General features: G+C 38.3%; 2 protein-coding genes and 1 non-coding gene across 6 annotated transcripts; all 3 read right to left on the reverse strand.

The window, feature by feature from the left end:
• LOC124309368 (glutamate receptor ionotropic, kainate 2-like) lies at positions 1-11849 on the reverse strand. 2 transcript variants are annotated; one of them, XM_046772974.1, is made up of 17 exons: positions 11723-11849; positions 8393-8485; positions 7944-8102; positions 7063-7247; positions 6125-6282; positions 5769-5910; positions 5404-5706; positions 5005-5223; positions 4722-4928; positions 4558-4642; positions 3852-4128; positions 3487-3688; positions 2953-3178; positions 2417-2532; positions 2059-2211; positions 1736-1953; positions 1-947 (listed from the first exon to the last, which is right to left on the reverse strand). In XM_046772974.1, exons 2-16 carry the CDS (start codon positions 8463-8465, stop codon positions 1762-1764), a joined length of 2697 nt encoding a protein of 898 aa, XP_046628930.1. In that variant the 5' UTR covers positions 8466-8485; positions 11723-11849; the 3' UTR covers positions 1-947; positions 1736-1761. The 2 variants fall into 2 exon arrangements, with proteins under 2 accessions (XP_046628930.1, XP_046628931.1); XM_046772975.1 differs by lacking the exon at positions 11723-11849 and adding an exon at positions 10656-11499.
• Positions 11850-14335: 2486 nt separating this feature from the next.
• Positions 14336-25798, reverse strand: LOC124309367 (glutamate receptor ionotropic, kainate 2-like). 3 transcript variants are annotated; one of them, XM_046772971.1, is made up of 17 exons: positions 25612-25798; positions 22483-22575; positions 21892-22050; positions 21327-21511; positions 20389-20546; positions 20029-20170; positions 19666-19968; positions 19270-19488; positions 18987-19193; positions 18823-18907; positions 18117-18393; positions 17751-17952; positions 17218-17443; positions 16736-16851; positions 15514-15666; positions 15203-15409; positions 14336-15017 (listed from the first exon to the last, which is right to left on the reverse strand). In XM_046772971.1, exons 2-16 carry the CDS (start codon positions 22553-22555, stop codon positions 15218-15220), a joined length of 2697 nt encoding a protein of 898 aa, XP_046628927.1. In that variant the 5' UTR covers positions 22556-22575; positions 25612-25798; the 3' UTR covers positions 14336-15017; positions 15203-15217. The 3 variants fall into 3 exon arrangements, with proteins under 3 accessions (XP_046628927.1, XP_046628928.1, XP_046628929.1); XM_046772972.1 differs by having other exon boundaries at positions 25685-25794; XM_046772973.1 differs by lacking the exon at positions 14336-15017 and having other exon boundaries at positions 15268-15409; positions 15514-15659; positions 16727-16851.
• Positions 21762-21833, reverse strand: Trnap-ugg (transfer RNA proline (anticodon UGG)). Its single transcript has one exon. It is a non-coding gene; the product is annotated as a tRNA-Pro (tRNA).
• Positions 25799-26286: the final 488 nt, after the last annotated feature.

The following is a 26286-nucleotide window of genomic DNA, read 5'->3' on the forward strand; positions in this document are numbered from 1 at the left end:
TTTACTTCTTGAAATATATTTTAAAATATACAAATGTTACATCCACTTAACCCGATGACGTTTAACGTTACATTAGGAGGCAGCTGCTCGTCATTTATTTTGTACAAACTGTAATTGACAATTTTATTCCATTAAACGTGCATGCATGAATTGTACCAAAGAGACCTATAAGACTCCTTTTATACATATCTTCCGGAACATTGAAACCAACTCTCGTTATAGTGGACTGTCTGTATACATATTACCTCATATCGTCGTTAATTATTATATATCGATGTATTCAATGTTTATTTGGGACTATTGAACAGTAAATAGCTGTGGTATGATATTTTGATAAAAAAATTGGTGTGACAAAAGAAATTACAAAATTAGGGTTCATCAACTGACGGAAAATTGATGTGCTTTAAGTTGGTTGAAAGAAATTTCATTTCTTGACAAGTATTGAAAAGGCCAAAATTATTTTTCGTTTCTTTTTCTTCGAACTACTAAGATCGTATCGTATATCAAAGATTAAATGATCAAGGCTCATTTCGTTCGCAAATTAGATAGTTCTTAATTACTAAATGAATTTTACTAATAACGTTTCGATATTCTTCTCTGGAGCATCATATAATTTATCGACAAAAAAACGAGCAATGATTCCTCGAAGTAGTACGGATGGTAGGCTATTGATGTTGTTAACAAGAAAAAAAAAAAAAATACAAATTAACAGTGATACAATTTCTCTAAAATCATCAACGATCTAATAATTTTCTTTGAAATTCATTCTTCCAATCTTCAGTCGATTTTTTCCAACATTTGAATGGTAAATTTCTTTCTTCCAAAGGTCTACCCATTCTATTCTTAAATCCAAAGGTCAACATCTACCGCGTAATCGTACGATCATAGATCGGTTTTGATTTTCCAAGTGGATTCATGGTAATCCCGCAGTTCATCTGCCTAGTACCCTGAAAGAAAATCAATATGAAATAGAAGTATTCAGATTGTTTGCAAATTCAGTCAGTCGTTGACTTAATTAAACCTGGCCATTTCCCCTTTGAATGTAACCCTTTCAGTCACGGAATTCAGTTTTTTTTTTTTGATACGGAAATGTAGTTATACGCTTTCGATGTATATATTTTTCAACGCTGAATGCGAATCTCGTGTCAAAAATTTGTCAAACTAAAAACAACCCCAAAAATGGGGTGAAAACGGGGCGAATTATCAATATTGTTTTAGACAGTGTTCTCGAATGAGATTAATATGAATACTTATTTTGAGACGGTACGATCTTAGGCCGAGAATATTTGCAACCCTCAATACTATCTATATGCAACTGTAAGGAGGGTGAAAACTACCCCTATAGATTGAATTTTATAAATCTAATGGCCATTCTGAGATCTCTGTTTGTCAACCAATGAATTTCAAGCGTTTTTAGTACACGTTTCTTAGCAAATTTCTTCGCTAGCGAATTACATTCACGAAAATACCTTTTTTTCCATATGTTTAATTATAACAATTGTAAACAACTTTGGATTTATAAAAAATTATAACCTTTCCAAAGTTGAAGGATTTTTTTTACCTTAAATTACATGAAAATTCATGGTTTTGTGTGGAATAGAAAAAAAATGACTGAAAGAAAAAAGAAACTGATACCGATACGGTGGTTTCTGTGACTGAAAGGGTTAATGAGGACTCAGCGAGGTTGAACGAGGACTAAAATGGATGTACGAATACTTGTTCACCGTGAATTTACCGCTTGCATTATCACCAAACATGTGGCTACTTTTCTTCTGGTGAAGTAGTGATGACCGTGGGTACAAAGCCGTAAGGCGGAGTGCTGGCTCCATTGCTGTCTTCTCCGTTGCTCTGATTAGAATGCGAGCTAGCCTTTCTTCGTCTTACCGGCTTAGTCGTGGCGCTGCACTTCACGACGAACTTCAGCTCCTCCTTGATCTCATCGACAAAGGAAACCTAGACAAGGGAATATGACGAGGGTGGAGGTCAGTTATCGAATTGGCATAAACCGGAAGAGGAACCGGAGCACGATTGGAATGAAAGAATTTGAAACCCTCTCACATTCTCTTTTATCGATGTGCAACCCACTGCCCAAAGCAGTTCGCAAGCTGTGTAGATGCAGGACAAAGCCACGCCGACTGCCAGAACGAGGAAAACGCCTCCAACGTTAGCCACACCCAAAGGTTCGGCATCTGAGGTTCCTCCGCTCTTTTCCTGTGAAAATTTGGTCAATTTGAACGGTGACGATCGTAACGTAATTTTTTATTTTTTTTTAAAACTTTTTCGTGCCGTTTGAAGTAGAGAATATGTTTTGAGTGCACCAAGATCTTCTTTGCGACATAGTGATTGTAGTAAAGACTGAATATCATTGATATGATATAATTGACGTTCCCATTCTTCAGGTTTTTAACAATCTTACTTCGCACGCGCCGCCCCCTCTTTTCTGCTTCCACCATTTATTCTCCAATTCCTTAAGGACCCCCGTTTCCTGGAGTTTCAATATGCCAGTGCTGAGGGAATTTCTGTACGGTGAATCTGAAACCAATTACTTGATGTAGTAGAATTTTTTTGCGAAGAGACGGGATGTTGATTATTACAAAAGGTGCAAGGTTTTTTCGTTTGAAGTTGTGATGTGGAATTCTTTGGAATTGATGTTGGGGAATCGGAGATGTATGGGACAATTCTTCTGAAGACTTTATGAAGCTCTCTCTACACAGCCGATATGATTTGCTGCACACGTATGAACATGAGAGAAATCGTAGATTAAAGAGTTAAGGACGGGTTTGCTATTCCGTTTACCTAAGCGATTGGTTGAGGGTGCGCTATTTCATCCGACATTGGATGGATGTGAGAGAACTGGGTAATTAAAACACAGTAACGTAAGAAATGGTACCGCTTGAGAGATCGTGAGAAATTGTACGAGCAGACTCAGATATGACCAAAAGTTAAGCTTACTTTTCTTCATTGCAATACCGTAGCCTTTTGCGTCAAGTAAACCGTTGATCTGGGTGATATTGCACTTCCTTTCAGCTTCGTAAAGAATCGTTGACGATTCCATGAAGAAGGCGTACTTTTCATGCATAACTTTCTGCACACCCGCATCATTCGTGCTTGGCATTACTTCTTTCTTATTTTTTTGCATGTAATCGTTCAATGCGGAGTAAATCGGATCTGTCGTGGCCTGTTTTTGAAAAAGCGATTTACTATGAAAAACATGTGCCAAGAAATTAGTAGGAAGACAGAGAACCAACTGAAGGGATGTACACTGAGATTTGTTGGGATGGCAAGATGGCAAAATCCAACGATAAAAAGAGAAAATCCAAGTAAGCTCAGACATTTAAAACGTCACTTCAAAAGTCAGCCTTCTAGTTCCTCACTCAAAAATTTTGTTTATCAGTAGGCTCACCTTACATATCTACAATATCATGCACTTCTCCATAACAGCAAAAGTTGGTACTTTTTATGAAAAATCGACCGAAAGCGACTCACCTTGAAGAAATCTGTGGTAGAGCCACTCACTTTTGCTCCGTATTTGATACTATGTGAATTGTTGAGCAAATCACCGGCGTTCTTGATAAGGGTTTGCTTCGATTCAACAACCAAAAATACCGCCAAATTAGCAGTGTAAGAGGAGACTATAATCAGCGTGAAGAACCACCAGGAACCGGCCATCATACGAGTCGACATGCCTCTGAAAATGATAAGACATTAAATAACGACCGATCGAATTGCTGATTTTCAATTCATCCAGAAATGGTCGGGAACCATTCAGCGAACGAAAGAACCGACGACGGAGCATCAGTGCGCACTTTACTGGATATGGTAAAAAATTCTCAACTTCCACCCCGACTTACATTGGAGCGATTTCTGACCCTTGCTGCATGATGGCACCGATGGTGAACCAGAAGGCGTTCTTCAGACTGAACTGGTTCTCCAGTTCCTCGGGTTCCTCGATGCAGGGATAGGGATTGTTCCATTCAGCCGGACACAAGCGACCGGCGACGAAGAAAAGCAGGGAGACGACAAGGTACGTGCCCAGCAGGTACATCCAAACTTCCTTCGAGAATGGCATCAAGAAAGAAAAGAGGCTGGATCCCATGGGCGTTGGTTTCCTGAATAGAATGCTGATCCCTGTGAGGACAAGCCTTTGCCGTCAGTGACACATTCACATCTAGGAGAAGAAGGAGCTTTGCGACTAAGCTCCGATACTTATATACGCTCCCTACATTCTTGATTTACAACACCCATAGATGATCCCTTCATGGTTTCGTCTCGAAGTTCATGCATTCCCAATACAAGGTGAAGACCTTGCAGTTTCAATCGTTACTAACTATATTTTCGGTAATAGTTTGCAAGGACGTTTATTTCCTGCTGTACCCTGACTAATTCAGACAGACCAACAGATAATGGTTTCCAAATTGAGAAACAAATTGGAAAATTTTGTGACTGAACAGTGTTCTAGAATCTAGTTCTACTGATTAAGGAACCTTCGGAACGTGGATTTATTCTCTAGAACCGATAATAAATTGGATGCAAATGAAGGGAAAACTTCGTTATTACCCAAGTTCATGAAAGGCATCGTGAAGTCTACGGCTTCTTGACGATCGGCCGTGATTGTGAGATCAGTGATAGCCAGGTCCGCTTTCTGAGACAGATAACAATATGGTATTTCAGTTTCGCAAGCTTTTTATATCGCCTGGTCAATATTTTGTCTACAAACTAACGTCTTCCATGATCTTCTTTATCATGCCATTCCATTCTCCAGTTTGAGAATTCTTCGAACCATAAACGTTGTCGGTTTGGACCTCAAAGATGTATTTGAAGCCCAGAATTTTAGAAAGCTCGTGAATTATGTCGATCCCAAAACCCTCGAACCTCTCATTTCCGATTTCCTCCCTCGCTGATTCCTTCAGCATTCCGTAGGGCGGGGTCTAGGGCAATTTGACAAATCAGTCTTCAAACTCAACGGCTATCCAGATGATGTATCGCCGTATTAAAGGTACCCACTATGGCTATGAGGACAAGGAACGTCTTGTTACGAAGACTGAGCTCGGCCGTCGGATCGAATAGTGGCTGTTTCGGGATGTAACTGATCCCTTGCGTCTTGTTCCACGTCCCGATCTTATGCAGTCCGTCTAGGTCCAGGCGTACCAAGTCCAGTTTGAAGTTGCTCCGGTAGCCGGACGAGTCGAACTTTATCAGCCCAGTCATTCCTGTCGACTCGATCTGAAAGTAAACAACTTGTTCGAGCACTCCGTGTTCCGCATACAGGATTCTTGTTTTCACTTTTCGATGTATTCTGAACTCTCAGGGCATCTCCGCGCTAATCCGGGATTCTCAATTGAAGCTGGACGAGAGACCAAACCTTATTCTTGCGAGAAATGTGCAGAAACTGCGGTTTCTTACCGATCTCATGATGTTCATCAAACTGGATCCGTGCTCCCAGCTATCGACGTTTTGACATAGGGAAGTTTTCGTGTCAGCCACAATGGCATCGTCAAGCTGTTTCAGGGCTCTTCCAAAAACTTGGACACTGTCGTAAATTAGGGCCGCCTCTGCGGTAAGCTGAGATGGACCTTCCACACCCCATTCCGATGCGTGTTTCTCAAAGGTGTCGATGACCACGGGATCGTCGGGATCTATCAAACGTAATCCCGTCAAATTTGTTCCACCATGCTGGTAGGGCTCGAGGTTGATGGTGGACAAGTCCTGAAAGACAAGGCGAATGATAATTTTCTTTCTACAGGTTATAAATTTATTTTATATATTACCAACGACGCGATTATGAAGCTGTGCTTGTCCGACATCAAGCCAACTTGTTGAGCCTGCTTCAAAACTTCTGACAGTATGTCTATTGAGCAATCCAATACTATGTTCGGGTCTCCAGACATTTTGACCTCTCTCAGAACTTGCCTGCAGGAAAGCGGTTACTTTAGTAACGATTTAAAAAATATCAGATTTGGTTTTTCTCATATTTCAGTGAATTTTTCTGAATGGTACAGTCAGGAATGTACAGTTTGACATTATGTCAATTGTAATGCACCCTCCAAATAAGCCGTTATCTTCTAGTCCTGCTTACAACGTTGGAAGATATTTCAATCGGCTATTTTGAACAACGAACTCGCACCTGTAATTCGGTCCTTCGGGCAACTGCCTTACAGTCACTGGGTATCCCCGGCGATCCCATCTCTTCAGAAGATCGTGCATCCGAATCAGGTTCTCGGTGTTTTCGTAGAGTATCGTAAATGTCTTCCACTCAAAATCCTCAGCAAGCTGCAGGTATATCTGTGGAGACGTATTCGAATGAAATGGTTTGTATCGTCACTTTTGGGAATGTATGCCTCTTCAATTTCACTTCTTATAACATTCTTCTATAAATTCATGAATAACAATTCTACTGAAACATAGCTTCTGCAGCAACGAAAAAGATTCATTTGACGTAGAAACATTAACTCTTGACACAAGGATTCAAACAGTCTCAACAGTGAAACAGGGTGATAAATCACACGGGATCAAAGCCGACTTCATAATATTTTGGTCTGGAGATCTCAAATACGAAGAGGCTTCCATGGTAACTTAACTACGTTTTTATCACCGCCGATTTTTGTTTTGTGCAACTTTCATGCGTCGAATACGGACACGATTTACACACGGTAATGAAACGTTTCACGCTCGTAGTCAAACGTCCGCATCCCATGAACTACACAGTTCAAACTTCGCGATACGTTTGAAACTGAATTACGATCAGCAATCGAATGCGTACGCTTTTGCTATCAAACCATCGCTACTCATCGCCTTAAACGTATAATCTGTTGAGAATTCGTTTTCAATCGTTATTCTCCTCCTCCTTTCTCTCTTCTCTGCCTTTTCTTCGTTAAGATTTCTCGTTCCGAAATAAAACCGCAAAATTTCGTCAAAATTAAAGTAGGACAAATGAAATCTTCAACATTAAAAAAAATTTGTAATTAAATAAAAGCTTTTCCGCTCGAAGGAAAAATCGGATAAAACGGGATCAGACCTCGTGGAATCCGTTTACTCGCGCTTTCGAAAGCTCGGAAAGCTTACCTTGGACAAAGTATACGAATACGGATACATGTTGAGCAGTCCGTTTCCCCGTATCTGTCGAGAATCCCACCTCGCTTCAATGTGAGGAATCTCCATCGTGTCGCACATGCTCTGCACGTGTCTGGCGGTAACTTTATTACTTGGACCGAAAATCGCTGCAACCCCCGTATTGGCCAAGGCACAAACTGAAAATTGCGTCAAATTATATATAGATCATACGGGACAACGAGAAGAAAAATAATGTAGAACAAAGTTTTCAGCTGCCAATTCGACTAGACAATAACGACACGCGGTAATTTGTCAGAAGCTTCAACTTTTCGTATTCTCTGACATAAATCAGTTGAGATTCAATGAAATTAACAATATTAGTCTTCCAGATTGTCGCAACCGTAATTCAATACAACTTTGCAATAGATTGCACAGCGATTTGAAAAAGCTCTTTGTTTTATGATTGGGGAAATACTTGCTCACCATCGATTGACTCGTTAATAACGAGCGTAAGTAGTTCCAAGTTTTCACTTAACTTCTTCCTAATCAAAAATATATTATAAAATTTTTCCTATCTTTCATCTTTATTCTAATCAATCTATGAATCCAGTATTTTTCTCTTGAAATTCAACTTTCAATGCCATATTCGAGCCTGCTGTGAACTGTTCAACTTGAAAATAAATACAACGAAGTATAAGTATCGAAAAGTCTTGTCACCTTGATGTTAAAAGAATTAAAACAATAGCTGAAAAAATGGAAGCAAATCATACTGAAAAATAAACAAAAAATCTGGCCCAACCGGTTTTTGGACTCGTAACCTCTCGCAATGAAGATGAGAAAAATCGAGATGTTGATTTGTTTTTTTTTTTTCCATTCATAGGAAAATCTCTCACCTGATTGTGACACGTCATAGGGATCATTATTAACGGTGATTATCTGCGCCTCGACAAACTGGTTTGGCAGCTCGGGATTTCCGTGCCTTTCATCGTTCAACACTCGGCTGGACAACCTAAACGCAGTTGCCGTCAAATCATCCTCCTCGAATAATCCACCTGGAGAAGAATCGTTGGAAATATTTTTCATCCGTATAATCTGGCTTTGAATATTCCAGCAAGCGAAAGAAATTCGTGTGTTTAATTAAAAAATTCATCTCGCACAACTGACCTCGGAAAATTATGTAATCAGGAGATTGAACTTTTTTACATGCACAAAACCAATGATCTCTTATCACTGACTGTTTCGTTTGCCAAGGCTGGATTTAAAAAAAAAAAAAAAAAAAAACAAAAAAAAATAAAAAGAAATTGGACGCTGTGCTAACGGAGACGAACGATCATCAGCTTACCTACTATAACCGTTTTTCCGAATCCGAAAATTCCCGATGGCAAGAATACCATCAATATCAACTCGATGAGCATATTAAGATCATTGGGATGATCTGAAAATGAATGTTTCGTACTGTAACTACAAAACAATTATATCGAGAGAAAAATTTTCGATTTGTAAAACTGTTGTTACGGTTGATTTCAAAATCAATGATTAACAATTACCGATGTTAGTTGCTTTACAAATTTTATTTTCATGCACTGTTTCATTATTATTACAAAAAAATCACGCGGACAATCCAACAAATTTTTTGTTGAATTTTATTAACAACTGCCTTTGTACACGTGGGTTAGAAAATAAAATCGTAGATGAAGTTTGAGGTTCATTTTCATCGTATACTTAAGCACATGCAATCTTTCAGTGATGCACAAGTTTACAAGTTTTGGCGGAAATCTTCAATATTTGTTAGAAAATCCCTGAGTATATTTCTGTGGCTATATTTTATTTTTGAAAAAAGAACTGTCCAAGAAAACATAAATAAAGTAATGTGAATACGCCGTTAATGAACTACGTGTAAATATACGTTCAAAAGTTAAAAAAAAAAAAACATAAATGAAAATCGAAGGAACAAACTTTTGTTCGATGATATTCTCGGAAAAATTCAAAATTGTGAAATTTTTGAGACTGAAAATTACGATACGTGGAATTGACTTTCGTTGGGATGAAAAGTGGGCAGCTTGATCATTGCATCAATATTTACGCTGATGCAGATTGACGCCTTGATTATTTGTTCGCACGGATTTCACGTTTACTTTGCTAATTGAAACTCGAGTCCGAATATAAATCACTCGTCGTTGTTTTACAAAATACCCGGATCAGTATTGTTTTACTCCTCAAAGTTTCACAAGCTCTCTATATTTTCTTACGCGATGTCTTCGTCAATTTGCTGAAAATTCAATTTCTTATCGTCTAAAATGAAGTAAAAACAGCACGGAGACAAAAAGAACAAAAGAAAAAAAAAAAAAACACTCATGTCCATTACATTTCTCACCATAAATGTAGAAGATTTGACTTTGCACACAGCGGTTTTCACTGATTATACACTAAATTCGGCATTTTACTAAGTATATTTTACAAAAAGACCTGAAGTCTTTCTTTTTTCCTGCACTTTTGAGTAAAATATACTCTTTCATTCTCTTCGTAAGTGCGATAAGAAAAAAAGCTGCAAGCGCACCCGTCAGGAGTACGGAAATTCGTTAATTCGTCGATTTTTTTTTAACCGTTTTACGCACGTGTCTCGAAAAGAATACTCGGCCGAGACGAAAATCGACTCTTACACGTGTATTTATATATCCGCGACGTCTTGACCTCGTCGGTGCGTACGCCAACACAATTTCGCTTTTGCGTAATCATCGGAACCGCTACTTTACGCTATGTAATTCGATTTTGGATCTCGTCCCATTTCACGCGCGCCTAAATATCCCCATAATTAACGATCGATTGATTATATTCACGCGGTTTTACGTCGTTGAGCGTCGTCCTAAAATAAACCCTCTTTCGTAATGAAGGAGAAAAAAGAAAGACGCTAAAATAAAACTGTCTTCTTGGTTATTACTCGGAGCGTTATTTCAATATCTGGACAAAGAATTTTTGATCCAATTTTTCTTTTTGCTACGAACGCAAAATAAGACCGTGAATAATTCAAAATTTGTGATGTTATCGGTTCATTTGACGTACGCAACGTTTTTACTTTTGCGAAATGTTTTTACACAACGTTATTTATGTGGCTTTTCGAATGAGTTCAATGACATAACAAACTTAACACACATTTTTTAAAAATAAACGAAAATATTATTCTGTAGTATTTGAAGAGGAAAAAAAAAATATACTTTCAAAAAATCGATACAGCTAATTAGTTTTTTAAATTAGTGGTGAACGGTCGGGGTCTCCATATTTTTTTACATCGTTCTTTTTTTTATTACGATCCACAATTTTCGAGTTATGATTTATTGGAAGTTGAACCTTTTTTTTCAAGGTGAATTAAAGAAATCTTTAGAACTTTGAATGTTCAGAATGGATGAAAAAGAGTTCTTGGGAGGAAATAATAATACAATCATGATATACGAATATTCAAAAATCTGAAAATCATTACTAATTCATCATCAAATCCACAAGGTTGATTCGTCAAAAAATTTTACAACCCAAAATTGCATGATTGAAATTTCTCCGAGCTGAGTTGTTAGAATTATAAATATTGAAATTCGACAATGGAATTTTTTTACCTTGCCTCAAAGTTGTGCTTGGAAAATCACAGAATAATTCTGCGATAATTTTTGCAGATAAAGCCGCAGGTTTTTGAAATCAATTTCATCTTGTAATATACAAACAGATAAAAAAAAAGCTGGAAATGAATTAGATCTCAGCCGCTCGATTCTGAACACTGTTCCGGGATTTTTTTGTTACAAAACAATTTCTGCGGTGTCGGTAACTGTTCGGTTGATTACAAGAAGCAGCGGAGTCTGGATCAGCGGTCGACCAGAATCGGACCGGAATTCAATGCCGAGAAAAAATCGATTCCTCATCGAAGCCTGGAGTCAGGAATGCGATAAGAAGTTGATTATTTGTAAATCCACGTATAACAAAGCAGCGATACAGAACTCGAGTCATGTTCAGAGTAACTAATCTGGGTCAAGTGGCGAACGTCTCGGCGAATCGCTGCCGGTGAATGGCTGCACGGCTTAAGCTCTAAAAGAAGAAGTCGCAGTTCGTCTGATCGCGATACGAGAGTCGAGTGGAGGCCGAAGCCGGCTGCCTGATTGCCCGCGCCTAACGACGACTTCCGCTTTCGAAAATGGTCATGAACGAAAAGAAAGGAAGAACAAAATAACGCCAAGTCGAAGAATTTCCTTGGGTTCGAAAAATAATTATAAGGCGGGTGATCGAATTCCGTAGTATTAATTAGGACGCGTCAGAAGGATGAACTTTATGAACTCTTTTCAGAAATGATTCGACACTAAATTTCGAGCTTGAATCGGCCAGGGTTGGAAAAATATTAACTTAGTTATTGGCCTTGTTTCACCGAGCAACGATAGTCATTTAAGAGTGGTTAAAATTAGCGGGAATCATTCTTCGTGGGGAGACGGTTGCAAAGCAAATATTGAAATGAGAACACAGCAGGCGTTTGAAAATTAAAAAAAAAAAACAAAAGCAAGCTCTCCACAACTCGGTTAAATACAATTCAGCAAAACAAGATTAATGTAAAAAACGATAAATCACATCGCCAAAAATCTCGCGCGTTAAACGGAAGCTCGACGAAGCTTTTTCAAACCGTGACAAATTCCTGTCTTACCTATTCACACGGAAATGAGTAAAGGGGACCAATTTGCGTGGATGCGTAAGTATATCGAGTAAACAATAACACCCTTCGGACTTTTGGCGAGTGTGCAAAACGTGCTTCAAGCCCTTCCCTAGCGCAAAATGAATCTAGACGACGCCGCGACGGCTCCGCGCGCTTCCAGAGATCGAGCAGAAATGCCAAAAGTGCGCAGCTCCCGACGCGCATAGACTCTGCGTTCTTATTCTGGCCCTTCTTGAACTTCCCCTCCCTTTCCACCTCAGTCCCCTTATCCGTTCCGTGGGACAACAGATGGACTCGATTCTACTTTCAGCCCGCAAAAGACATATTTCCTACAAACCTACTTCGTCGTACGGTGACCCCAAACCCGTATCTCGTCAGATGTTTTCAGACTCTGTTTATTCTGCATGTTTTTTTTTTGTTTACTTTCGAATGTATCAATTTTGTTTATAAGGCAATTTTGCATCATTTGTCAATAATTCATCTCACCTTACGCTACAAAACTTCGATGCACGATCGTCACTAAATTCTTTTCAAGATCGCATCAAAAATTTTCTTGAAAACCTAACGATATAGAATAATAAATTTTATGTCACGTTTTTTGATACTGATGAAACTCACGGCTCGACGTCCGGGGTTTGAATATGAATCGTATACAATAGTTGATAAGATGTATGCCCTTGAAATTTAGTACCTCAGTCAGATCATTTTAAAAGAGACAGCAAGAGTCGAGAATCGAAGGAAGTAGCTCCGTGATTAAGGACACTCTGCAATCCAGAGATAAGACATTTCGATGAAATTTTAATTTTTGAAGACTGAAGTGAACTGTTTGCGAAATGTGCAGATTTGTAAAATCTGATTACGGTATTTTCTGTAGGATAAGATCGCTTGCGACAATACGGGAACTCACAATCAGACGAACTGAGTGATAGATTGAAGGTAAAAATAAGTAGCTGATGTGTTACTGGCAGAGACTCTTCGTTATTGTGAAAAGAGAAATATGTTCGAGCCCAGCTCGTGAGTAGAACGAAATGAGAAAATGTATTTTTATTGAGAAAAAAATTTGGTCGTCATGACCAAAATTTTGTCCTGGCAACAAAGTTTCAGGGTTAATATACATTCGACCAAACATTGTTTTCAGCCAATCGAAGAGTTGAGTTGATTTTATAGTCTACAGAATGCGTAACGTTTTAGTTAAGGTCTTGGAATATTTTTGGCACTACAATACTGTAATTTCTGTTGCTATTGCGAAATCAAATATACACAATGAAATCTTTTCGTGATGATTCATAAATGATTGTTTAATTTTTGTGACTGAAAAAATTATAGTCTGATTGTAATTTATGCTGAATTAAAAATCACATAAAATAATGACAAGAGAACATTTGCAATTTTGAACCAATCATTTCATTAATCTTGTTACTTAAAACAAAATATTGTATTCCCGCGAGACGATTTTCTACAAAACGCATCGTCAAATCTATTTTTTTTTAAATTAATTAACTAGACGAGAGACGAGAGAGAGAGAGAGAGAGATTGATAGATAGATGGATAGATGAATATATTTATGTCTATAACGCAATAGAGGTAGAGAGAGAGAGAGGAGAGAGAAGAGGAGAGAGAGAGAGAGGAAACTCGTTGCTATTTTTGTCACGTGCAGCAGAAATTCCTTCGGTCAATTGCAACCCGTGTGCAAGGTGATGAACTATTTTATTCTGCGACTTCTGCAACCCATTTATAACGTGTAGCGTCTGGATATCACCGGTTTGACATCGCGTTGTCACCTTTGATTACGGAATGCCTTTATTTGTGAAAAACTTCTGTCGAATTGAAATCATTCAATTATTTCATTTCACTTGGTTAAAGAAAAAAAAAAATTACGAAACAAAGAATAAGAATGGAATCCTTTCAAAGTTACTAATGACTAAATTTTCTTGATTTCAATCTGCAGTTTTCACCTATTTTTAAAGTCGGTGACAGATTTATTTTGGAAAATTAAATCCAATTTTTATTACTTTCTAACAACGCCCGGTTTTGCAATTTTTTTTCCTGGCCCTACGTCCGATTCCTAAGGCTTCTGAAAAAAATCTGATTTACCAATAACGTAGAAAGCTACATTATCGATGTCGAGCGGTGGCCTCGATGCGCCTTCTCGCAGGCAACTTCAAGCATTGTTTTGTCACTGCGCAAATGTAAATTTAGGGCAAAGGTCGTCCGACCTCTGACAGAATTTTTCACTTTTTTTGCACTGGTATATTGAAACGAATCATCATCAACTCCTCAGTTTGGAATCGAAATTCGATTGAAATTTTTTCTCCTTTTTACAGTGCGAACTACATTATCTTGTACTTTCAGGTATCGAGCATCTTGTACGAAAAAAGTGCAATCCTGTGGAAATTCATAGCATTATCCGACATGTATAAGTTGTGAAAGAAAATTTGGAAGCATGTTTCATTTCATTTGGTTCGAAGTATTAAAAACAGAGACAACTATCGTTATAACTATTGCCTACTTGTTAGTCATGGGGCCGGTAACTAAACTCAGATAACCTAGTTTCGGAGAGTTGAAAATATCGTGGAGTAAGTGGAAAAATAATGAGAAACGAGCTTCAAAGCCGAAAATGAATTTCATTAGAAGCTATTTCAGTATGGCGTTTAATAAATATGACATTCACCCGATACTAATTGTCGTGTATGCTTCTGTGAAGCTGTAACTGACAATCATAATTACACAAACATGATCGTACAGATTATAATAACAAACCATTACTGAAGTTTTCACTTATTTTTTTTAGAGAATTGAAAAAAGCTTGCATCACATCGAGCTACCGATATTCCAAATACCCAATTATTACACGATCTATTCATCGTCAGTGTTCATTAATCAAACAGTAACCAGCTGTGATGTAATTTTTCGAAGGTGTTAAGATATGTCGAATGCATTAGAAGTGAGTTTTAGTAAAAAGAATGAGCGCGATAGAAATAGGATTATATAACATAAGTTTTAAAAAAATTACGCTGAAGTTGATTGAGCGAAATGTTGGTGAGAAGTTTCTTATCCGTACGTAACAAAAAGACAAAAAAAAAAAAAAAAATTTCGAGGCTTCTAATCTTCAACCAAATTTTCTGAACATTCCAGTGATTAATTTTTTGTTTCGACTATCGTTACAACGTATCTTAATCCACGGATCAACTCCAACGCGATATAGATTTCCAATGTCGAGATGATAACCCAGCTTGGACTCGTCAAGTAAAGTCACAGTAATCCCGCAGTTCATCTGCCATGTATTCTGCAAGTAATGAAAAAAAAAAAAAAAATAACTAAAAATAATACGATTGTTTAAAAAATCGCGAATCATCGACTCGATTGGCGCCAGTCACTCAGTCTCTTAATTCGATGAGAATTCAGAGGCGTTTAATGGAGACCAAAGACCAAAACGAGTGTTTTCATGCGTATGTATGAATACTTGTTCACCGTGCGTTTATCGCGCTAATCGTCATCCGCTGAAGTAGTGATAACAGTGGGCATGAAGCCGTAGGGCGGAGTGCTGGCTCCATTGCTATCTTCTCCGTGGCTCCAATTAGAACGCGAGCCAGCCTTCCTTCGTCTAACCGGTTTAGTCGTGGCGCTGCACTTCACGACGAACTTCAGCTCATCCTTGATCTCATCCACGAAGGAAACCTGGACAAGGGAATATGACGAGGGTGGAGGTCAGTTATCGAATTGGAAAAACCGGAAGAGGAACCGGAGCACCATTGGAATGGAAGAATTTGAAGCCCTCTCACATTCTCTTTTATCGAAGTGCAGCCCGCCACCCAAAGCAGTTCGCAAACCGTATAGACGCCAGATAAAACCACGCCGACTGCCAGAACGAGGAAAACGCCTCCCACATTAGGCACACCCAAAGCCTCACCATCCGAGGATCCCCCCGCCTTTTCCTGTGGACATTGAATGGATTTAGACATTGAATATCGTTACTCGAGTTGTTCGACATTTTCCTGCCTCCCTGTTAGATGTTTTCCTCGAGACTTTGTCAGTTATAGTCGAGGACGAATGGATATGACTGTTTTTATCATAAGTTATGAGAAGAGAAGACACTGTTTGTAAAATCTCCGTTCATGTTATTTGCGCTAATAACAGTGAACACGAATGGAACAACATTCTTACTGAATGTGACTTGGCTTCCGGGATTGGAAACGGTTTGTTGCCGACGTTTCGTAAACATTGCAGTTCACTTCATCAGGGTGAGACTCAACCTGATACTGGTTGTTCCCATACAGGGCGTTCCTATTTATCCTGAGCTAGAGACACTCGTGTGTTGCGTTTTAGTTTGATGTATGTAACAAATCGGATGCCGTTTTGATTGACTGAAAAATCAATCCAAAAGCCGGAAGGATGGGGTTCTAAATTGGATGAGTTTGATATCGTTTATCCTTATTGATGTCATTCAAATGTTTCCGGATTCCCAATGCTTCTCTGTATTTACGACGAAAGTACTGTTCAACGTTGGTCAGAGAAGTGGTCTGATAAAAAAGTATTTCGTCATGAGTTTTCATTTTATGTTCCACCATTGTCAAATGGAGAATTGTTTGAGTTTAACGCATCTATTGTCTTCTATGAGGCGAGGACTAATCTTTATCAACATCCTTACTATACCTATTTACAATTAGTACTGATTCCAAGCATATTCGAACGATTGAAGCTGAAATGTGTTAACAACGTTATTGGAGCAGTGATTTCTCAATGCAAACGTTCAAAATATTCAAACGCGGAAGTTCTTCATCCGATTCTTATATCGTTAGGCTTATATTGTTTAGCACAGAGATTTCCAGAGTTCGATTAGTAATCATGTAGATTCGTTCATGTTCAGCATAATTGGCAGACGCAACATTTCGGGAACTTTTTTTTGAACTGTTCTTTCTCTTCCCCTCACTGTACGAATGATCCACCTGTCTTACGATTGATGCTAGTGAAAAAATGCTGTTTTCAGCTTTTCAATATCCTTACATCGCACGCACCACCTCCTCCTTTCTGCTTCCACCATTTGTCTTCTAAATCCTTCAGGACCCCCGTTTCTTGGAGTTTCAATATGCCAGTGCTGAGAGCGTTCCGGTACGGCGAATCTGAAATCAAGTATTTGATTTAATGAAGTTCTGGGTCCAAGGTACAGTAAGAAAATAATACATGTTTCCCTTTTTATGTTACGATTATCGTAGTATTATTCACAGCAGATATCAGAAAGTCAGAAACGTTTTCCCGAAATTGTTCTACCGATGTGTTGAAACTCTTTCGTCATAGCGCAAGTGATTTGGAGGATAGACATCACAAAATTCGTTGTATCAAGAGTCAATGTGCGTTTTATCTGAGCTATTGGTTGTGGGTATACTATTTCTTTCGGAAATAGAAAAATGTGAAAGAAAAAGCTTGTCATAATACACCGCAAAGGAAGATAGGAAAGGTCAAAAAAATTTACCGAAAGTTGGACTTACTCTTCTTCATTGCGATACCGTAGCCTTTTGCATCGAGTAGACCATTGACCTGGGTAAGGTTGCACTTTCTTTCCGCTTCGTACTTGATCGTTGACGACTCCATGAAGAAGGCGTACTTTTCATGCATAACTTTCTGCACACCCGCATCATTCGTGGCTGGCATTACTTCTTTCTTATTTTTTTGCATGTAATCGTTCAATGCGGAGTAAATCGGATCTGTCGAGGCCTGTTTTTGAGAAAGCGATTTACTATGAGAAACGTGTGTCCAGAAATGAGTAGGAAAACAGAGAACCAACTGAAGGGATGTACACTGAGATTTGTTGAGATAGCAAGATGGCAAAATCCAACAATAAAAAGAGAAAATCCAAGTAAGTTCGAACGTTTAAAACGTCACTTCAAAAGTCAGCCTTCTAGTTCATCAGTCATGAATTTTCTTCATCAATAGTTTCACCTTACACATCTATAATACCTACACTTCTCCATAACGGCAAAAGTTTGTGCTTTTTACGAAAAGTCTTCTGAAAACGACTCACCTTAAAGAAATCTATGGTAGAGCCACTCACTTTTGCTCCGTATTTGATACCATGTGAATTGTTGAGCAAATCGCCGGCGTTCTTGATAAGGGTTTGCTTCGATTCAACGACCAAAAATACCGCCAAATTAGCAGTGTAAGAGGAGACTATGATCAGTGTGAAGAACCACCAAAAACCGGCCATCATGCGCGTCGAAATGCCTCTGAAAATGGTAAGACATTAAATAACGACCGATCGATTTCCTGATTTTCAGTTCATCCAGAAATGGTCGGGAACCATTCAGCGAACGAAAGAACCCACGACGGAACATCAGTGCGCACTTTACTGGATATGGTAAAAAAATTCTCAACTTCCACCCCGACTTACATTGGAGCGATTTCTGACCCTTGCTGCATGATGGCACCGATGGTGAACCAGAAGGCGTTCTTCAGACTGAACTGGTTCTCCAGTTCCTCGGGTTCCTCGATGCAGGGATAGGGATTGTTCCATTCAGCCGGACACAAGCGACCGGCGACGAAGAAAAGCAGGGAGACGACAAGGTACGTGCCCAGCAGGTACATCCAAACTTCGTTCGAGAATGGCATCAAGAACGAAAAGAGGCTGGATCCGATGGGCGTTGGTTTCCTGAATAGAATGCTGATCCCTGTGAGGACAAGCCTTTGCCATCAGTGACACATTCACATCTAGGAGAAGAAGGAGCTTCGCGACTAAGCTCCGATACTTATATACGCTCCCTACATTCTTGATTTACAACACCCATAGATGATCCCTTCATGGTTTCGTCTCGAAGTTCATGCATTCCCAATACAAGGTGAAGACCTTGCAGTTTCAATCGTTACCAACTATATTTTCGGTAATAGTTTGCGAGGACGTTTATTTCTTGCTGTACCCTGACTAATTCAGACAGACCAACAGATAATGGTTTCCAAATTGAGAAACAAATTGGAAAATTTTGTGACTGAACAGTGTTCTAAAATCTAGTTCTACTGATTAAGGAACCTTTGGAACGTGGATTTATTCTCTAGAACCGAGAAGAAATTGGATGCAAATGAAGGGAAAACTTTGTTATTACCCAAGTTCATGAAAGGCATCGTGAAGTCTACGGCTTCTTGACGATCGGCCGTGATTGTGAGATCAGTGATAGCCAAGTCCGCTTTCTGAGACAGATAACAATATGGTATTTCAGTTTCGCAAGCTCTTTATATCGCCTGGTCAATATTTTGTCAACAAACTAACGTCTTCCATGATCTTCTTTATCATGCCATTCCATTCTCCAGTTTGAGAATTCTTCGAACCATAAACGTTGTCTTCTTGGACCTCAAAAATGTATTTGAAGCCCAGAAGTTTAGAAAGCTCGTGAATTATGTCTATTCCAAAACCCTCGTACATTTCGTTCCCAACTTCCTTCTTCGGCGACTCCTTAAGCATTCCGTAAGGGGGAGTCTAGGGCAAATTGATCAATTGGTCATCGAATCTAACATTCATTCGGTCAATGGATCACCATGCTCAAGGCACCTACTATCGCTATGAGGACGAGGAACGTTTTGTTGCGGAGACTGATCTCGATTATCTGCTCTGGCAGCAGTGGCTTCGGAATGTAACTCATCCCTTCCGTCTTGTTCCACGATCCAATCTTTCTCATGCCATCTGATTCCAGACTCACCACGTCAAGATGAAAGTTGCTACGGTAACCAGACGAGTCGAACTTTATCAGCCCAGTTAATCCCGCAGTCTCGATCTGGAAGTAAACCCCGTGTTCAACCATCAAGTCTTCCGGCTACGAGTTTCTTGTTTTCACCATTCATTATATCCTAAATTTTCTGTGATTCAGTTTTCTGAACAATAGTTCTCCATCGAATCTCTAGAAGAGACCGTACCTCATTATTTCAGGGAAAGAAAGAACACATTTCCTCACCGATCTCATGATGTTCATCAGACTAGATCCGTGTTCCCAGCTAGTGACGTTGTGACATAAAGAAGATTTCGCGTCAGCCACAACGGTGTCGTCCAGTTCTCTCAGGGCCCTTCCGAACACTTGGACACCGTCGTAAATCAGAGCTGCCTCTACCGTAATCTGGGATGGACTTTCCACACCCCATTCCAGTGCGTTTTTCTGAAAGGTCTCGATGACCAATGGATCATCGGGGTCTATCAAACGTAACCCGGTCAAATTTGTTCCACCGTATTGGTAGGGCTCAAGATCGATGCTCGTCAAGTCCTGAAAGACAATGCGGATAAAAAATTTTTTCTACGGCTTATGGATTTTTTTATAATTTACCAAAGACGCGATAATGTAGCTGTGCTTGTCCGTCATCAAACCAACTTGTTGAGCTTGCTTCAAAACTTCCGCCAGTATATCAATTGAACAATCCAATACTATGTTCGGGTCTCCAGACGTTTTGATCATTCTTAGAACATGCCTGTGGAAAAACGGTTTCTTTATAATAACGATCAAAAAAGTATCACCACCAGGGTTTCTTATCTGATAGCGAATTTGGCTGACAGACGTAGGTCGGGCACTGAAAGTTTGAAATTATTTCAGTTCTAAAGCAAAATCCGCATCAATTGATCTCTTTTTTTGTCTTTCGGAAACTTTGAGAAGTAGTTCAATCGAGTATTTTGAGCATTGAATTCACACCTGTAATTCGGTCCTTCGGATAACTGTCTCACGGTAACTGTGTGCCCCCGGCGATCCCATCTCTTCAGAAGATCGTGCATCCGAATCAGGTTCTCGGTGCTTTCGTAGAGTATCGTAAATGTCTTCCACTCAAAATCCTCAGCAAGCTGCAGGTATATCTGTGGAGACGTCTTCGAATGAAATGGTTTTTATCGTCACTTTTGCGAATGTATGCCTGTTCAATTTCACTTCTTATAACATTTTTCTATAAATTGATGATCAACAATTCTACTGAAATATAGCTTCTGCAGCAACGAAAAAGATTCGTTTGACGTAGAAACATTAACTCTTGACAGGATTCAAACATTCTCAACAGTGAAACAGGGTGATAAATCACACGGGATCAAAGCCGACTTCATAATATTTGGGTCTGGAGATCTCAAATACGAAGAGGCGTCCATGGTAACTTAACTACGTTTTTATCACCGCCGATTTTTATTTTGTGTAACTTTCATGCGTCGAATACGGACACGATTTACACACGGTAATGAAAGGTTTCACGCGCGTAGTCAAACGTCCGCATCCCACGAACTACAACAGTTCAAGCTTCGCGATACGTTTGAAACTGAATTACGATCAGCAATCGAATGCGTACGCTTTTGCTATCAAACCATCGCTACTCATCGCCTTAAACGTATAATCTGTTGAGAATTCGTTTTCAATCGTTATTCTCCTCCTCCTCTCTCTCTCTTCTCTGCCTTTTCTTCGTTAAGATTTCTCGTTCCGAAATGAAACCGCAAAATTTCGTCAAAATTAAAGTAGCACAAATGAAATCTTCAACATTAAAAAAAATTTGTAATTAAATAAAAGCTTTTCCGCTCGAAGGAAAAATCGGATAAAACGAGATCAGACTTCGTGGAATCCGTTTACTCGCGCTTTCGAAAGCTCGGAAAGCTTACCTTGGACAAAGTATACGAATACGGATACATGTTGAGCAGTCCGTTTCCCCGTATCTGTCGAGAATCCCACCTCGCTTCAATGTGAGGAATCTCCATCGTGTCGCACATGCTCTGCACTTGCCTTGCGGTAATCTTGTGACCCGGACCAAAAATTGCCACCACTCCATCGTCAGCAAGGCCACAGACTGAAAATCAATTCTTTTTGTCATTAAGTTTGTCGTATAATTGCGTTCTACATCTCCGTCTCGAAAATTAATATCCTAGTCTGCAGTCATTGAAAATCCAGGGAAATGTTCGACTGCATAATGATGACGACAGAGGTAAAAATTGACCAACCATGTTGATTTGATATGTAAAAATTTTTCAATGCACAAGATATTCGATACGAAATTACACTAGAAGCAAAAAAAAACTCGTAAAAAAAAAAAAAATAGTGGGCTCAACCGGGATTTGAACCCGGGACCTCTCGCACCCAAAGCGAGAATCATACCCCTAGACCATTGAGCCGCTTGTTGAGGTTGTAGGCAACAAGTTTCATGATTCTAATTTATTTAAAATTTCTCACCGCATTGCGACACGTCATAGGAATCGTTATTAACGGTAATTATCTGCGTATCGATGAACTGTTTTGGCAGCTCGGAATGTCCGTGTCTTTGATTGTTCATCATCTCTACGGAGACCCTAAACGCGGCGGCTCTTAAATCATCCTCCTCGAACAATCCACCTAGAGAAGAATTGTCTTCTAATAATTTTTCATTCTTTCAATTAAGTCAAGCAATTTGTGTAGTTGATTAAAATTTTATCCAAAGATATTGACCCTCGCATCACGAATTCAATGAAGTCCGTTCTTATCGCGGAAAAAAATCAAACTTGCTTACAAACAAGTATAATTTACTTGCGATTGCGTATTATTTAAACATTCGGTAGCGACAATTTAGCCGTATCAATCAAGTGATTTTGAAAAATACGTATTCTTGCAATCAATTATTCTTTTGACTAAGTATTTCAGTGAACATTAATACGGCACGCTAATTGCACTTTTATGGCAGCACGCGTTCAAAGTGACTTTTCGAAAGTTAGAAAGTCAAGGAAAGGCTCGTGTGAGTATTGAGGTAGAAATAAGACGGCTGAGAGAGAAGAAGAATCATTCGCTTACCGATTTTAACGGTTTTTCCAAACCCGAAAATACCCGATGGCAATAATGCCATCAGTATCAACTTCATCAGCATTTTAAGATCATCGGGGTTATCTGAAAATTAATATTCTGCGTGATAACTATAAGAAAATTATATCGAGGCAAGAATGAAAATTGAAAATCGTGAAACTGTATCACCGATACAACTGCACTTGATATAAAAGTTAGTCACTAAGAATTGCCTGGGTTAATTGAATGCAAAATCGGTTACTGTGTGTCTAGAAATATAGGAAATTCAATTTATAATTATTATTATAACAGAATCAATCAGATAATCTGACAAACTTTCATGCAATTTTTACTACCAACGGCTTCACATATCGTAGAGAAATAAAAATTCACGTAAAAGATTAGTTTGGTTTTCTATGACATTGGGCGATCAATAAATAATTTTTTTTTTTGAATCCTCATTTATTGAGGTTTGGAAGAAAAAAGGCTCCATGTAGGTATTAGCGTAGGGACTCTGTCAATGAATAAATAATAACCGTTCGTCAAATGGAATTGAAATTGATAAGACGATTCTAACGAACAGTGAGTGGATTTTCGGTCGAAACAAAAAGAAGAGAGAATAGAAATGTAAGTTAGAAAGAATGGGAAAATGATTTAAAAAAAAAAAAAAAACAAAATGAGAATGGATGACGCCTGAAATTCAATGAACAGAGCTCAGTCAATGATATTCAAAGAATTTTATTTCAACTCGAGTAACTTCTCTCGGTGTAACTAATTAAAAATAACGTGAACAGCGGAAGTGAAACGAGCACAAGGTTCGTTATCATTTCTCATCTCTTATTTCTCGAATCAAATCAGACCTCGAAAAATTATTTAACAAATATTTCATACGTATTAAATTTCGCAGTTTGCGCGTAATAAGCCGATGCGTTTCACACGGATGTCAGAAAGAGGAATCTCGAGACGTACTTTGACCCTGAAAGGTATATTTATACCAACTGCGTCTCGACGTCGCGGCTCAAGCCAACCCAATTCCGCTGCCATGGTCACACTTTCTCAGCTTTGTCAATTCCGGTCTAGCCTTAATATAAGCGAAATCATCGGTGTCAATTTTAATGTCATCACGTCGAGAGAAATAAATTTAATATAAAAATTACGAACAAATAGGACACGCGTGTCTTTTTGGATTTCTCAGCACTACGATTCTTTTTTTTTTTTTTTTTTTTTTTATATATAAATATTAAATAGTTCATCATGGAAAGAAAGAATGTGATTTTTTAACGAGTGTGTGTTCCAAATCTGACTGTACAATCAATTTGAGCCGATTACATTATTTACTCGAAGCTATTTCTGATCTTTTTGGATTTATTAACAATGCGATTCTTTTTTTTTTTTATATATAAATATTGAACAGCTTATCGTAGAAACAAATAATTTGATTCGTTAATGACTTTTCATTCCGAATCTGATTACACACTGAATTTGAGCCGATTGCATTAATTAATCAAAGTTATCTGCGATGAATTAATTTTTGAATCGTCGTTCTGTAAACCGCGAAGCGAAATTTTTGAAGTATGATTAACAATCTGCTTGCGAATTCATCGAATTTGCGTTTTCTGTTTTTCTTTTTTACATCCATATTAACATCGTAAATTTACTTCATTCGACTCGATTTCAATTCAACATTGTCGTCTTTTCGTATAATTCATCAAGAGAATTCATCAGTAATTAGTTAATTCCTAATTTCATTGAATCAAATGACCATAAACGAATCTTCCGAAATTGTAGATTCGATTAATTGTGCGAATTATCGGTAAAATTCTTTGCGGATTTTTTTTTTTTTAAATTGCGAGTCTTGTTTTCGGAAAAGCAATAAAAAAAAAGGCGGTGAAAATCGTCGAGAAGAGAAATATTGAGAGAAATCTCGCCTGTCCGATTGCTGCGTGTGTGAAAGAAAACGTCTGCGAAACGATGTAGAGTTTTTAAAATAAACAGAAGCTGGGTTATAAAATTTTGTGAAACAGCTGGCAGCGCAAAGAGGATTTACTTTTGTTTAGTCTGTACAAACGACTCGATGCTAGACAAAATGAGGACTATAACGTACGTTTTAGTTTCAGACTGCGGGGGCGGAATTGAAACTAGACGAAAAGGGGGAGTTACTTCCGGTCAGGAGGTAAAGATATTTCCAATAGAATGCGAAATGCGATTTCGATCTTCGTAGGCGTTCAGCCTGACGAATGAGTTTTTAACTTTTTTGTTTCTGTATTTGACTTCAAGATTTGATGGGAAATTTTATTATTGGGTAGAAATCTGGGTGTAATTTTAATCGTTTGTTGTCAGATCGAGTTAAAAAATTATCCAAGCAAAATAAAGTTAAAAAAAAGATTGAAAAATCGGTGGAACTTAAAGTTCATTCGGTTGATGCGATTTCTTTCTGAAATATTGAAATCGAAACACTCTGATTCAAATTATAAATATTTGTTTTTTAGTTACAATAGAATAATTTCATTATTTTCGATATCGTTTGTTAAATAATTATCACCGCTCATGATTAATTTCCTTTCTCGTGAGTTTTCTACATCATGCGAACTGTAATAAATTTTCATGATTTGAAATGCAATCGTTTCACGATTGATCGGGATACTAAAGTGAAAAGAAAAATTATGAATGGCATGACTTACAGAAAATTGATATAATTATTGATTATTTATTCGGGTGTGATAAATTGAAATTTGTGTAGGTTTCAAATTTTACTTACTTAAATTTTACAATAGTACTTGATCGCTTATCGATCCTGATGATCGTGATCAAATCGATCAGAGTCGGAAAATGATTAACTTGATTGCCGACCGCGTTTCACCGATCAACGAACATCATATCGCATAGTCGTTGTGATCAGTGTAGATCATTCGTCGTGGTCAGACATTTTAGCCAATTGAAAGCAGAAGTACGATAGAGAAAAATGAAAATGCAACAAGCTTTAGAAAATGAAGACGTAAGTAAGCATTGTGTGACTCGGTTATATGAAATTTAGCAAAGCAATATGAATTTGAATGCGAAAATTGACATTGCAAAAAATCTTTCGCGTTAATCTGGAGCCTGAAGCAGCTTTTCAAAACCGTGGACAAATTCTCATCTTACCTATTCACACGAAAAAAATAAAAGAAAATCGATACGCATGGCCACGTAATTATAGCAAATGAACAATAACAACCTCTTTACTTTCGATTACTGTTTTAAACGAGCTTTAAAGCCCGACAATGGGTGAAACGGAGCTATATACGAAAGCTCCGCGCGCTTTCAGGGATCAAGTCGAAATGCCAAAAGCACGCAACTACCGGCCCGCAGAGAATCTGTGTTCTTATTCTGGTCTTTCTTTAATTTTTCTCCCTCCACCAGAACTCTGCTCGTGATCTGCATACTGGAACAACAGCTGCTGTCCGCTGCTACTTTCGGCCTGCAATTTGAAAGACTTTTTTTCCCATTTGACCTACTTCAACGATATATATATAATGCAGCCATCAAATCTGCGAGCACCGATTTAACCTTTGCTAATTTTTACTCGTTGCATTTTCTCTTGGCTCGTATAAGTATTTTTCTATCATCGATCGAATTTGGGTCGACTGTAAATATTTTCAAACATTCAAAGAAAAATGTGTTTTTTATTTTTTTCTTATATCACGAATAGCTTTTTATAACTGATTCGGTCAACAATTTTTTATCATTAACTTTTTCTTCAACATTCACTGGCTCTCAATTCAACTTGACAATTTTGAGATTGAGCGTGAAATTTACATTTTTACCAAGATATGTCGC

Source organism: Neodiprion virginianus, chromosome 7 (assembly GCF_021901495.1).
Source record: "Neodiprion virginianus isolate iyNeoVirg1 chromosome 7, iyNeoVirg1.1, whole genome shotgun sequence".
In the NCBI taxonomy this organism is placed as follows: Eukaryota; Metazoa; Arthropoda; class Insecta; order Hymenoptera; family Diprionidae; genus Neodiprion; species Neodiprion virginianus.

What these genes read in the sequence shown, in the direction of transcription:
- LOC124309368 (XM_046772974.1), bottom strand. Translation starts at nt 8,465, where the DNA reads ATGCTCATCGAGTTGATATTGATGGTATTCTTGCCATCGGGAATTTTC. An exon ending in CTATGACGTGTCACAATCAG is followed by an intron (nt 7,248 to 7,943) that starts GTGAGAGATTTT and finishes CGCAATTTTCAG; the next exon opens with TTTGTGCCTTGGCCAATACG. An exon ending in CCCGAAGGACCGAATTACAG is followed by an intron (nt 5,911 to 6,124) that starts GTGCGAGTTCGT and finishes GCTTTCCTGCAG; the next exon opens with GCAAGTTCTGAGAGAGGTCA.
- LOC124309367 (XM_046772971.1), bottom strand. Translation starts at nt 22,555, where the DNA reads ATGCTGATGAAGTTGATACTGATGGCATTATTGCCATCGGGTATTTTC. An exon ending in ATTCGTATACTTTGTCCAAG is followed by an intron (nt 20,547 to 21,326) that starts GTAAGCTTTCCG and finishes ACGTCTCCACAG; the next exon opens with ATATACCTGCAGCTTGCTGA. An exon ending in TCCGAAGGACCGAATTACAG is followed by an intron (nt 20,171 to 20,388) that starts GTGTGAATTCAA and finishes GTTTTTCCACAG; the next exon opens with GCATGTTCTAAGAATGATCA.